Source organism: Acinonyx jubatus, chromosome B2 (genome assembly GCF_027475565.1).
Source record: "Acinonyx jubatus isolate Ajub_Pintada_27869175 chromosome B2, VMU_Ajub_asm_v1.0, whole genome shotgun sequence".
Taxonomy (NCBI): domain Eukaryota; kingdom Metazoa; phylum Chordata; class Mammalia; order Carnivora; family Felidae; genus Acinonyx; species Acinonyx jubatus.
The window spans coordinates 29,050,478-29,064,356 of NC_069385.1; the positions used below are offsets into that span (position 1 = coordinate 29,050,478).

General features: G+C 41.7%; 1 protein-coding gene across 5 annotated transcripts in view; it reads right to left on the reverse strand.

Moving 5' to 3' along the window:
- Positions 1–13,879, reverse strand: part of PDE7B (phosphodiesterase 7B) — a 581,511-nt gene that overhangs the window by 134,094 nt on the left and 433,538 nt on the right. Inside the window, exon 1 of one of the 5 annotated variants that reach the window (XM_027056811.2) lies at positions 12,123–12,729. The exons of the other annotated variants lie outside the window; for them this stretch is intronic. Within the exon in view, the coding sequence (XP_026912612.1) occupies positions 12,123–12,360 (238 nt within the window). The 5' untranslated portion in view covers positions 12,361–12,729. Of the gene's footprint in view, positions 1–12,122; positions 12,730–13,879 lie in introns of those variants that run through there. 5 annotated transcript variants of the gene reach the window in all.

Genomic DNA, 13,879 nt, shown 5'->3' on the forward strand with positions numbered 1-13,879 from the left:
GTTTAACTAGATGAACTGAGAGGCACTTTCCTTTATAAAATTCAAAGACTTCTCCATTTTTCCTCTTATAATTTTTCAATGGTTCTACAAAAGTGAAGGTTTCTTGTCCATATGCAACCCAGTCCCATTAATTCTCTTTGTTTCCCACTAGTTTTTCCTTTAAACATCATACTAAGTTAATTCGATTAACCTCCATTTCTCAATCGTTTCTTATGCTTTTCTGCCTTTGTACTTACATTCACGTTAATTCCTTCACCAAGAAGGATATTTTGTCATATCTGTTGAGATATTAATGATCTTAGAGACATAGCTGTAAGCTATGTCCACACTAAGCCTTCCTGGGTCCCTCTAGAGAAGGGTGAGTTAACACGGAGTCCTCTGGGGTATCTATCACACTAGGTTTGTGTTTGAGTATGTGGTTTTATCTAACTCACTACATTATAAACTATATAAAAATTACACTTTTCTTAGACATTTTCTCATCCATCTTGTGGCACCTAGCCTTGAACTAATTGCTTAAAAAACATGGCAACCTGAAGACAGAAGAAATACGACTTGGCGAAGTAGGAGGGACAGGCTGTCGTGAAACTGTGAAGATCAGTTGTGTCAGGTCTTGAATTTGTGGAAGTGAGGATCATAGCTGGAATGGGAGGTCTGGATGCAAGAACACGTGGAATACACCTCCTTCAGGACAGGTTGGTACCAAGTGGCAAAGCGCTTTAACTGGATGGTTTATATATTATTTCTTGTAGTTCTGTGTAAAATACTATAGCACTTGGGAAAGGTGGTCTGTAAGTTAAAGGGAAAGTATTCAACATCTCAAAATTCTTGATATTTACTAAATATGGCCAATGAACACCAAGTTGATGGTTGGGAATACATTAGTATCTTTACCTCAAGTCTAACTCTCCACCAGCCACTGTTGGTAGGGAAGTCCTTCTAAAATGTAAAATTTATCATGTCACTTCCCACTAAAATTATTTGAAGCCTTCTCGTACCTGGAGGATATACTCCTTAGAAAGGTAGATGAGGTCTTTGGTAATATGGCCCCAGACTACCTCCCTATGAATAAGCAGTCTTTGTCCTTCCTCAGTGTTTCCACAGAGTATTATTCCTACTGTATCTTGAGACATATGCCTTTCTACCTTGATATCAGTGAGTTGTTTATACGTCTGTCTCATCTAATACGTCATAACTTCTTTTTCTTCTGCTTTCGTCCCAGGCACATAACATAATGCTATGCACTGAGTAGACACTCAAACCATAATTATTCAATCGAATTGCTTTGCAAGAAAAACATAGAAATTTGATTTATTTCCCTTTCTGAATATCTTGAATAAATAACCAGTAAAGAGAGGTCTCAATTTCTTCTGAGCTAGGAACAAGTCCTTATTCAATTGTGACTTCTTGCATGGTAGAAGATGCTAAATATTTGGATATGACATTAAAACACCATTTTCTATTCTGTGACCTCCTAGAGTGTTTCTCATTATTTGTGGAGGGTGGAGGCATTCAAAAAATTTCTTTTCAAAACAAAAATTTTTTAGTTCAATTTTATCTATTCACATTCTACAGTGCGTTTATCACCAAATCAAACAATAGGGCATTTAGGACTAAAGGGGGTAGAACTTGCTTTAGCATTGATGAATCTGATGAGTTCACAGTTCTTGATTTTATATACCTGTTTAACTGACAAGGAAATCTTTTCTTTTGTTCTACTGTAGAATGATGCATTGAACCAAGACAAGCCATGTGGAACTCAACTAAAATTCAAAGGAGACACTAAGGGCAAAAAGATAGGTGTACCTAAACCTTGAATGACTTATAGACAGAAGAACAGGGAGGGAGGTAGCTGGTTCTTCATATCAGCTACCATGGAAAGGGTAATAATGACTCCTGTTACAGAGCTAGAAGAAAACAGTGCTGCTTTCCCTGCTACAGCCCTGGCAGCCTTATTCCTCGTCACCCTTGCTTCTCCTGGTATTTCCCATCCCTCCCATCCTTCTCTCTAGGAGCCAGAGTGCAGAGAAAGGAGAACACCTCTTAGAAATTTCCAATGAGCACATTTAAGCAATGAAAATGTATCAGACCTGACCAGAATACAATGCACTGTATGTTTATGACTGCAATTCAAATTCGTATTAGATATAAAACCTCAGCTTTTGATGTGGAAACCAACCAGAAAGGTGTCACTTGTTCCCATCCTGTTTCATGTATTACAGTCATTCAGTTGAACTTTTCAGCGTCGAAGTCCTGAGATTGGTTGCTGAAATGCATGTGTATATTTTAACCGAAAGAGAAAGAGGTAATAGGGTAGAATAACTGGGTCCAGCATGTGCATAGGAATGTAACTAAAATAAATACTATTGAACATGCAATACTCAAGTACGGGCCCAGCACATGGTAGCTCAATCAGTGCGTAATGGAGATAGTGGGTTTTTTTGTTTTTGTTTTTTTTAATGTTTTTTATTTATTTTTGAGAATGAGTCACACAGTCCTAGTGGTGGAGGGGCAGAGAGAGGGGGAGATGCAAAATCTGAAGCATGGTCCAGGCTCTAAGCTGTCAGCACAGAGCCTGACATGGGGCTCGAACTCACAAACCGCTAGATCATGACCTGAGCTGAAGTCGGATGCTTAACCAGCTGAGCCACCCAGGTGCCCCTGGAGGTAGTGTTTTTTGAAGAGGGAGTCAAGATTCATCATTGACCCTCAGAGTGAGAAGGGTCTTTGTGTTTGTTTGCTTTCCTTTGTTGTTGTTGTTTGGTTTGTTGGGTTTTTGTGTGAGCTTGCAGCAGAACAATACACTTGAAAACTGGTCTTTGTGGAAAGATAAAGGGACTCTCTACATTCTCTCATTAGATCCCATTGTCATTGAGCGTTAGGCAGGCAGATATGGTTTCTTGCCACTTCCACACTAGAGGCTCTCTCTGGGGAAGGAGAATATGGCACAAAGTAAGGCCATCTACTCCTGACACCCTGGAGAATTATGGGGAAGAGAGTCAAAGACAGAACCCAGTGGTCAGATAAACATGCATTTTGCATTTTGTGCAGTAGGCACATTCAGATAGGTGTGCGTGGGCCCAAGGCACACGATCACCCAGAACCACCTTGCAGAAAAGCAAGGGGCAGGGGAAGTATTTATCCAAAAGAAGTAATTTAGTCTGGAAAAGATTGACCTCCACCATGATAATGAGCAAATATAAATTTTTTTATCCCATTCAGGTGGGCTAAAGAGGAAGATTTGATTAGTTGAAGAGAAACAGGCTGTATTTTATTGCACATTTCAGTGTGGACATTTGAGATCTCTGCTACAGTTGTCTTCAACAGTGACTGTTTTCATTTCTATATGTTTTTGTTTACACTTCTTCTACTTGGATCCAGTTTCTTTGTAGTGATCTCACTTCACTTCCTTCTTCTTGGTACTCCACGGTTGTCTCCTTACTTGTCTCTTTCTAACTTTTTTTTTTCAACAAAAGCTATCAACTTTTTTCAATGAATTTTTGACACAGATCCTCTAAACAAATATCTCTTTCAGTTTCCAGAAGTTGTCATCAAGGTTATCTATATTTGTGTGAGATATCTGGGTGCCATCCAAAAGAGATGAGAAATAAGTAAGAAAAGAGTCTTGTGCTTTGGCTTTAATTCTAGAAGAAAGGAAAATCTGAGGATGTTCTAATTATTGCACTAAATGTGTCTCAATGCCCTTTGTTGTTTAATTTTCCTTATGAATGCTTTAACTAAAGATTTACATTTATTTTAGCACATTTATTACATTTCTCATTACATTACATTTACTTACATTTATTTTTGTTTGATCTCTCTATTGACCTTGATTTTATTTTACAATTTTCTGGTTTTCCACCTTTTGATTTCTACTATCAAGTACATGCAACTGCTACTCAATCTCTTTTGAAAAATTTGTCCCTTTCTCTCGAGGGATTTTATTTTTCTGTAATCAGCCTGGCCCCTTGGACTCACTTTTAAGGCCACACACAACTAAACCTTGCTTTGTCTTGTCGACTCTGCCTTCCAATTGCACACAAGGCCTACTTTTAAGTTTTATCTTGTTACTAATGATAAGGACCATGACCTAAAGGCTCTTTTTTAGTCTTCCCTCAGCACGTGTGTGAGAGCTGAGGGAATAACAAAATGCTCAGGACAGGGGCGTGGTTTATAATCTATAACATATCATGCCAAGCAGATTTTTTAGGTGAGAAGAAGTATTCTGAAGAAAGACTCTCTCATAATGTTGTAGTTCAAGGAATTTAAGGCAAACGGAAGGATACAAAGCTCACCTCTTGGGTGGTCTCTTAGCATTTTAGAGATTGAAGTCAATTCTAAAGAGAAATTTATGGAAAGACAGGGAAAAAATAGAAAAAGAAATAATGATGTCTACACTGTATACAGATCTAGGCTAGGGCACTGTATTAAATCACAAGTACTTTGTGTTCTGCTTCCTCTTTTTGATAGGGTGATATATACCTACCACATACTATGAGGTGTATTGATAATTGAAGAGTGAGAAAAATCAGGTAGTAGAAAAGACCACACTCTTCTTTACATTGCTTCTGTGAGTGAAAAAAATAACTTGGAGATTTTGGTCTTTTTACCATAAGGCTTCTAATGTTTTCCTTTTAGAAATTAGTAAGATGCAAAAGTCAATGCTCTGCTGTTCAGTTAACCAGACTTGTTTAAAAAAAAAAAAAAGAAAGAAGAAAGAAAGAATGAAAGAAAGAAGGAAAGAAAGAAAGAAAGAGAAGGAAAAAAAAAACTGGTTCCAGGCAAAGAGCAGAGGACGTGGGAATAACATCCTCCATTCAGCTCCAACCCCTCAAAAGCTCATTTGTAGGACTGGGTAAACACACACCTTCCGCATTCTATTTTTGAAATTACGTTGAGGAATATACAGACTGTTATCTGTAAAAAAAGCAACTTTTCAAACTTTAGTTGATATAAAATGTTCCAAAATGCCTGAACAGAGTAATTATTTTTAAAGTGTATAAAAGCATTCACAATTTATATGCATTTGCTCTAAAATTTTATAATTATCAGTGCACTGCAACTTCCCTATATGAATATAGAACTGTCTCATATTAGTTTTGTACATAGTTTATACCTTTTTAATAGTTGGGGAATCCACTGTCATGTATTCTTTTCTTTTATTTTAAAAGCTATAATGACTAATCCTGATCCTCTACCAGAATATAAACTTAAAAATGATTCCATTAAAAGGAATAACTAAATTCATATTTCTTGAGTAATCTTTGCCTAGAAAAAAATGTTCATTCATGCATTTAATGGCAAATTGTAAGCTATTTTGTTCCTTCTGATAATTTCCTTTTTTTTACTTATCGAAGTGTATTGAGTGGCTAATGTGTGAAAGATGTTAGGAAGAACACAAAGAAAATAGAATGTTCTTCAGATTGTCAAAAAGCTGAGAAGCCAGGAGGGAAGGAAGAAAATGTACATTAATTATGACAAAGTGATTTGTTTGTGAAAGAAATACAGAGAAAGTTCTGTGAGACTTCAAAAGAGAAAGACACACACTCCTTCAGTAACCTCAGGAAGGCTTTGTGCAGGGAATGGTATATGAGTGGGGTCTTAAGGAATGGCAAAAGTTGGGGGCATGGAGGGAAGTCAACAATGAACAGAAAGCCAGGATGTAGCTGTGGCATGCTTGTCCTGTCTGAGTAGAATGCAAGTGCTTATGGGGCAATAATGACAAATAAGATGGGAAAAGTGAGCTAGTTCCAGACTATGGAGAGCTTTAAATGCAGGATAAAAGTATTCGGATTTTCTCTGCAGACAATAGAGTATCACTGAAGGATTCTGAAGAAGGGCAAGACATATTCTGATTTTTCTTTTGATGTTACTGATCTAAATCACACAGTAGAAAGAAGAGGGGTAGAGAACGGCATGTTGGTGCCTCAGTCAGTTAAGCGTCCAACTTTGGCTCAGGTCATGATCTTGCAGTTCATCAGTTTGAGTCCTGCAATGGGCTGTCTGATCTGATCACAGTCTGATCTCAAAGCAGAGCCATTCCCCACTCACGTTTTCTCTCTCCCTCTCTCTCAAAAATAAATAAAACATCAAAAAAAAAAAAAGGGTAGAGAGAGTACTAGAGTTAGGAGCTACTGCAAGATGATAAAGAAAACATGAAGTTTGGCCAAGGGCCATGGAACTAAATAGAAAGCAGGTGATGAGCATGAGGTATTGTTGAGAAAATAGCAATAATACCAATAATTATAATAGTTAACATCTACTGAGAATGTAGTAGGGCTTAGGCTCTTTTCTAGGCTTTTTTTTTTTTTTTTTTTTTTTTGGTATTATCTCATTTAGTCTTCACCTTTTGTGAAGGTGCTATCATTATTCCCTTTTTATAGAAGAGGCAACTGAGGCACAGAGAGGTGAAATAATTTGCCCAGGTTCACACAATTTGAGTGAGAGAGGTAAGACTTAAAAATTTGAAAATCTCAGCACTGCACCAATACTCTCTTACTACTAATTTGTATTATGGACTTACAACCAACTGGAACTGGGCAGTTAGAGCAGTTTTGAAAAAGGGTTTCTGCAGAGGTCATGTCATTTATAAAAATAAGGAAGTCATGTGAAGGACAAGATTTAGTGAAAGTAAAACGCTGTCTTCCAGTTTTTGCTCAATTTTGCAAAGATCTCAAAGCATCTGATTTGCTCAATTTTGATTTAAGAACAGATTAGGGGTGCCTGGGTTGCTCAGTCGGCCAAGCATTCAACTCTTGATTTTGGCTCAGGTCATGTTCCCAGGGTCGTGGAATGGAGCCCTACACTGGGCTCTGCACTTAGCGTGGAGCCTACTTGAGATTCTCTTTCTCTCCCTCTACTCCTCTCTCTCCCACTCACACACTCTTTCTCTAAAATAAATTAAAAAAAAAAACAACAGATTCAAGTGTCAACAATTATTACCCAGTTTAGGTACAGATTGAGTGCAAACTAATGCACAAGTAGTTGTTTTAGAAAAATGTTATGAATTAATGTCAAGTTATCTACTGTTAAGACTCATTGATTCTTTGATCAAAGCAATTTGTCCTGCTTTGAATGAGATCATTAATACTGATGAGTGATTGAAAATGTGTTTGAATTTTAACAAATGGTTTTGAATTTCACCACTTTTATTGCCAATACTTGGAGTTGACAGAAAGGTTTAAACCAATGAATGCTTGTTTTCACATAGATGCTGTAGATAGAACTCCCGTTCACCAATTTATAATTGTTCTTCTCTTGATAAGCATTTGATTCTTCCCTGAATCCCTGGAGCTTAGCACAGTCCCTGGCATACATTAAACATCCAATAAATGCTCCGTGACTTATAATCATAAGAATGTTTCAATCTTCAATATATTTATATTATGCTTGATACTTGAGGTACTTTAAAATAGTATTTTGAATGTCAATTTGAATTGTAGACTTCTGGAATCAAAGAATTCTTTTGGAGATTTTTTCCCTCTGAGGTGGTTTAATTTTTAGAGCGAAGTATAAAGCAAATTTCTGATATTTTATTCTCCTGGAAAGGCTGGGAAAGTTACAATGGCATATATGTATATATATATTTAGGGAGTTAGGTATTTTTATATTTTTCTGATACCAAAGGCTATTGAAATGAGCACAAGCTTAATAAATAAGTAAATAATGTAACATTTAGACCAGAGACACCAAAAGAAAGGTAAGTTCTGTGGCTATAGAATTTGTAGTTATTTGGTTGAATTCCAAAATAAAATTATTTATTCAACTGAGAACAAGCTCTGTTAGGAGATGTCTAGCTTTAGGTTGCTGCCGAGAATCACAATTAGACTAATACTTGCACTTACTGCATTTGAGAAACTGCTTATTTATTTCCTGCCCTTCTTCTCCCTCCCCAGAACCCCCTCTTGGGCATGCTACCACCACCATGCTTTAAAGCTTACTTTTTTTTTTTTTTTTTTTGATGATAGATGGGGAATCTTCCCCTGGGCCTTCCCAGCACTTGAAGCTTGGATCTAAAACTAAAGCCCTCAAAATAGTAGAAAAATGTAAAGGCACAATTGTCTGGCTTATTTTGCACGGTAATATAATTTTTCTGGTTTGACCAAGATTTGTATTATATCATGAGTTCCTATGTTTGTACCTCTACATATAATCAATAAAACGATGTCTTAGTTAACTTTAAATAAGCTAGCTTGTGCCTGACTTGTGTCAGTTTTGTGGACTACAGCTGGGTGATGGAGATCCTGTTCTGGTTCTAACACAGGGTCAGTATGTGACCCCAGACAAGTTGTTTAGTCTCTAATCCACTCTTCACCTCTTTGGATTAACTAGATAATTAGACCATCCTTTGTTTCATAAAGGGAAAACAATGTGAGTATTAAGAAAATTAAACAGTTGGATATGATCCAATGAACTGAGTTGGTGCTCCAACTTTGGGCATGCTGATCACTTCCAGAGCTCTCTCCAGAGCAAACAGTGCCTCCACCAAAGCCCAGATGCACAACATGTGAAGATGACGAGCCCCACTTCTTCCTGTCATCCCCCATTCCCTCCTCCAGCCTATCGCTATGACAGTCACTGTTAGTCTCCAGCCAACGCCCATCTGAAGCTGGAAGGAAGATGTTCATACATGTAACCTCCTCTCTCGCAAGTCCTTGCTCCCTTCAGGGGACACTGTTCCGGTCTGTCGTCCATCACTCACAATTTAGTGAAGCTCATCTTAAAGCCTCTCATGAATACATATTTATGCATTTATTTTCCCACAAATTCTTTTGCTGTCTGCCTTTATTACCTAAGCAAAATCTCAGAACACTTTTCCATTATAGTTGTGAGAAACCAAGTCCCAGTCTTGTGTGAGATGTATGAATGAAAATAAGGATGCCCCTCCCTAAGGAAAAGAAGAGTTGGAGGCTTTAAGGTTACATTCAACTTACTAAAAAACAGTGATATCCACCTCTAAAGTCTTGAAGACTATTGGTTCTATTTGGAACTTCCACAATTTCATGGTTTTTAAAACATGTAAACCTATGTATCAGTTACCACAAGCAGTGAAAATATACATAGAATGTTTTAGCTTTCAGTTTTCTTGTGTGTGGTTATAGCATGGCAAATATATTGTGTGATACAAATGTAACATCTATACAGGTACAGATAGCAGAGAGGAGGAAACAAATGACTGTGGGAGAAGATGCCCGGGCATGGGGGTGGAGAGCAGGAAAGCCCTTACAAAGAAAGGGATGCTTCAAGTGGACTTTGTGGTTTGAATTAAAATTTATTCATTTATTTATTTATTTATTTATTTTATTTTACTAAAAATTTTTTTAATCTTTTTTAAAAAATTTATTGTTGAGAGAGAGAGAGAGAGAGAGAGAGAGAGAGAGAGAGAGAGAATGAGCGGGGGAGGGGCAGAGAGAGAGGGAGACACAGAATCCGAAGCAGGCTCCAGGCTCTGAGCTGTCAGCACAGAGCCCAATGTGGGGCTCAACCCCACGAACTGTGAGATCATGACCTGAGCTGAAATCCGATGCTTAACCATCTGAGCCACCCTGGTGCCCTGTTTTATTTATTTTTATTTTTATTTTTTAAAAATTTTATTTATTTATTTATTTATTTATTTATTTATTTATTTAGAGAGACAGAGACAGAGAGAGAGGGAGAGAGAGAATCTCAAGCAGGTTCTGTGTCAGCTCGGAGCCTGATATGGAGTTGGATCCCACAAACTGTAAGATCAAGAGTCAGATGCTTAACCGACTGAGCCACGCAGGCGCCCCTGAATTAAAGCATTTTTAGTTGGCTAAGTCAAAGAAAGACATTCCAAGCACTAGGCAAAGCTCAGAGATAGGGCACCACTTGACACATTTTGAGGAACAGGAAGTTGTTAGCACTGTCAAAATATGAATTGTGTGAGAGTTCTGAGGCAAGGGTCAGATGAGAGAGAGAGAACGAGGTTGAGAGAGAAAGAGAGTGAGAGAGAGAGAGATCATTATACGTCTTGGTGTTTTTTTGACAAGCTTTCTACCATAAAACCTGTACACTAACTGAATACAGCCTAAACCCTGTCTTTCTAAAAATGGAAACACGCCAGATTTTTGGAACTATTCTTCAAGCGTTCCTGAGACCCTCACTGTCACGCTGTTCTGGGTAGAATGGCACAGAACACCTGATTCGGGGAGGAGCTTCAGCATCAGGGACAGGACGGGAGGAAGTAGGAGCCAATTTGGAAAGTGAAGCAACTTGTCTCTGGGGCCGCACCACATGGCTCAGGCTGCATACGTGGATGACAAGTTCTCATGCCCATGACAGGAAGGGAGAGCCCCTCATCTCCTTGAGAATGCCAGGGCAGGGAGGGAAGAAGAAGAAGAGGCAGACCTCCTTGGAGAAGGTATCCTGCAAACAGGACAAAGGGGACAGCAGACCAGGGAACAGCCTGTCCGGGAGCCAAAGTGGCTGCTGAGAGATTCCACTGCGAGTGAGGCAGTGGTCCAGGGATAAATTAAGACTCCACTAGTCAGCTTTGCAACGTCCTGAAAAATGTTCCTTTTAAGTGAGCAAGAGTCACAGAAGTTCTATTTTCTGTCTGTAGTACTGCTTTTTTCAAGAATTAACCCCCCCACTCACCTATAGTACAAATAACAACATAAACCTATCCCCAACACGCGCTAACGGCTGTTGAATTAGGTAACTTTATCAAAAGCGCAATTTGAAATATGAATTTTAATCACTTAATTTACTGAAACAAACCAAGAGTGGTAACAGTTGAAGTGTCACAGTGAAGTTGTCTGTCCAGGTGGGTTTTTCCATCTGTCTTGTACGACTCCCATGAAATACGGATGGCTTTGGCATTACCTCATTTCTTCTGACCAAGACCCGTTTCCCTGGGCATTCATCTCCAATTTGCCACATAAACCTCAGACTCACTGGTTTTCTTCTCATCCCTAAGTACTCATGTTTACTAGAGACCAACACTATTTTTCCCCTTCCTTTCAAGTCTTTTTTTTTTTTTTTTTTGGTCCAGAACATTATTTTGTAATGATATTCTTTTTAGATCATTAGGCAACTTACAAAAGTTTCTACATAAATTGTTAAAAATCAGATTAGCTGCATTTTGACTTCTTAGTCCCTTTCCATGTAGGAAGAGAGGTAATTTTTGGTCTATCTTTCCCGTCTAGGCTCCTACCTCTCACCACCAACGGTATGTCAGGATTCCGTTGCATAGGGCGAGCCAAGACTTCAAATGCATAAACACACGCTCGTATTTGTTCTTCTAAAGTGAACCACCACTTTCCAAATAGCAACCAACACATTCCCCAAAGGAAGAGAGCACCCTGCGACCAGTTACGGTTTCTTAGTTTACGGTTTTATCAGAGCCTGTTGGGATCCTTCTCGGGGATCCTAGCTGTCCTGGTGGTTGTGGTGCCGGCTGTCAGAAAGGTTCTCCACAACTGTCCTAAACACAGCACATTCTTATAACATGACAAAGTCCCTATGAGTCATCATTTCCACATTTGTGAGGGAGTTGATTTTTCCTGGTATCAATGGGGGAATCTGTATTATTGATCGTCACCTCCAAAGGGGAAATCGAGGCAAGGAAGTGTGCCAACTTTCCCAGGACATGCAAAGCTTCCAGACCACTCAGTCTTGGGAACACGATACATGCCCGTAGCTCCATAGTTAAAGATCGGGAAACGTATTTTACTTTATAAAAAGTGTTACAAGAAGCAGCCCAGGAAGAATATCGTCTGGGAGAGAATTCTGACTTGCCAATAAGGAATTGCAGGGGCAGGATCGCCAGTAAAGAACATCTAATTCCACCTCCACCTTCTTTTGGGGGGACTGAAGTTCAGGAAATTTCACTTGTTTAAGCCGCAGGGCAAGCAAGTGTGAGCGGAGCCCAGAGCCCAGGTTACTGGATCCCCAGTCTGTTAATGCTCCTCCTACCGCATCCTTCTTAATTTTAAAGATGCCTTCCTACGATGGAGCAAACACTCATTAATCACAGCCCTCGAACCCCGTGCTGCAAGTGGTCTTCCTTCCTTCTCCCGTTTTTCTGGCTCGGGCTCTGCACGGCAGGGACCCAAAGCAATCGGACTTGGCCCTGTTACCTCTCGCACCTCACAATTTACCTGCGAAGCTGTGGAGAGCATCTTCGTTCTCCAGAACGCCTCTCTGTTTGGTCGCCTGCAGCTCACTTTTGGATTTCCAGACCAGCTTTACCATCCTGATCATCTCGGGCAAGTCCCAGGGCAGCGGCCCCTGCGGGCACCCCGGCCGGCCGCCCGCGGAGGAGGGCAGCACACCTTCTGGGGCCGTCCACCTCCTGCCCAGCTCTGCCGAGTGGAAGTAGCGCTCGAGGACAGGCATTCTGCCCCGTCCCCCCGCGGAGCAGCTGGGGCCGCTGCTGCCGGGGCCGCCGCGGCGGCCGCCGCCGCCAGACGGGAGAGTCTTCCCAGGCAGGGGAAGGCGAAGCCCCGGGAAATCTCCTCCAGCTCCGGAAAGGCAAGCCTCCTCCAGCCTGGCACAGCCTCCCTGTCGCTCAGGCGCTCGCAAACACTGACGACGCGGCGACTCACTTGCCCAGGTTTCTCGCCGGTGAGAAGTGCCACCGCGCTCGCTCCTTGGAGACGAGCGCACTTTCCCCCCCACCCAGCTCTCCCGGGCACTGGCGGCACCGCGCTTAATTAATCCCAGGCCGCCGCTGGGACGGCTGCTGGGGGGAACGCCATCGAGGCTCTAGCGTTTGCCTGTCCTCTTCGGATTCATTTGTTCCCCGTTCTCCTCTGGTGCTTGTCAAAGTTTGTCAAGTGGCTTGTCTCCAGGCCAAGAAGCGGGGCTCCCCCTTTGCCAGCTTCTCCGAGGGCTCCTCCAGAGGCCGGTCGGTTATCTGAAGGTGTCAGGTGAAGAGTGCGCCCCCCTCCCCCCCCCCCCCCCCCCCTCCGTGGTGCAGGAAGCCTAGAAGCTTCCCTGGCTCTAGCCCCGCAAGTCCCAAGGAGCTCTCGGAAAACGGGAAGTTGAGCACTGGCAGAACCGATTTGCAGCTGCTGCTCTCTGGAAGGTCTGGCGGGGGGCCACCTTGTCTGTCCCCCGCGTCTGCACTGGGATGGGGTTAGGCAGAAGGCTCTGGGATGGATCCTCACGCCACAGTTCACACACGCCCCTCCCCCACACCCCTCCCCCTCGCTGTCACTGGGTTCTCAGCAAACCTAACTGGGTTTTGGCCTATTGGTCAAATCCCTTCGTAACCTCAGCCGCCCTTCAGCTGGAAGGGAAATAACATTGAATCACATCCCAAAGCTAACTCTGAAAGAAGTGAATTAGGGAAGCACCAAGATCCTCACGCGATCGTGCAGTGGGGTTGCGTAGTCTGGATAGGTACCCTGGGCTTGTTAAAACCCCCTCGCAAAGAAAACTGTAATCATTTTAAAGGCTATTCATGGGCGGGGGGGGGGGGGGGGGGGGGGGAGGGAGGGGGGTGGCGTACGTGGCACTGGAAAGAAAGGAGAGAGTGTTGAAGATCCACTTTCCAGAGACAGAGCGCTGTGGACTTGATATTTGGGTCGCTAACTGCTGTGCCCCCACCTGTGAGGGGTTCAGCTGAGGACAGTCCTGGGCCAGGCGCAAGCCGGGTCCCACGGCTCAGGTGGAGAAGCCAGCCCTGCAAGTCAGAACCACACAACAGAAGGGGGTGCCCCCTGTAGCTTATGTGAAAAGCCCCAGACATAAATGAAAGTGGGGTGGTATTGTGTTGGGCACTTTTGTCAGCAAATTGGGTTTGTAGGAACAATTTGAAGTTGAACATTCACGTGGCTAGCTCCTGTTTTCTTGGCGGCCATTGCAACAAGCCCATCGTTTTCTCCTCTTCACATCTCTGCCATTGCAAAGG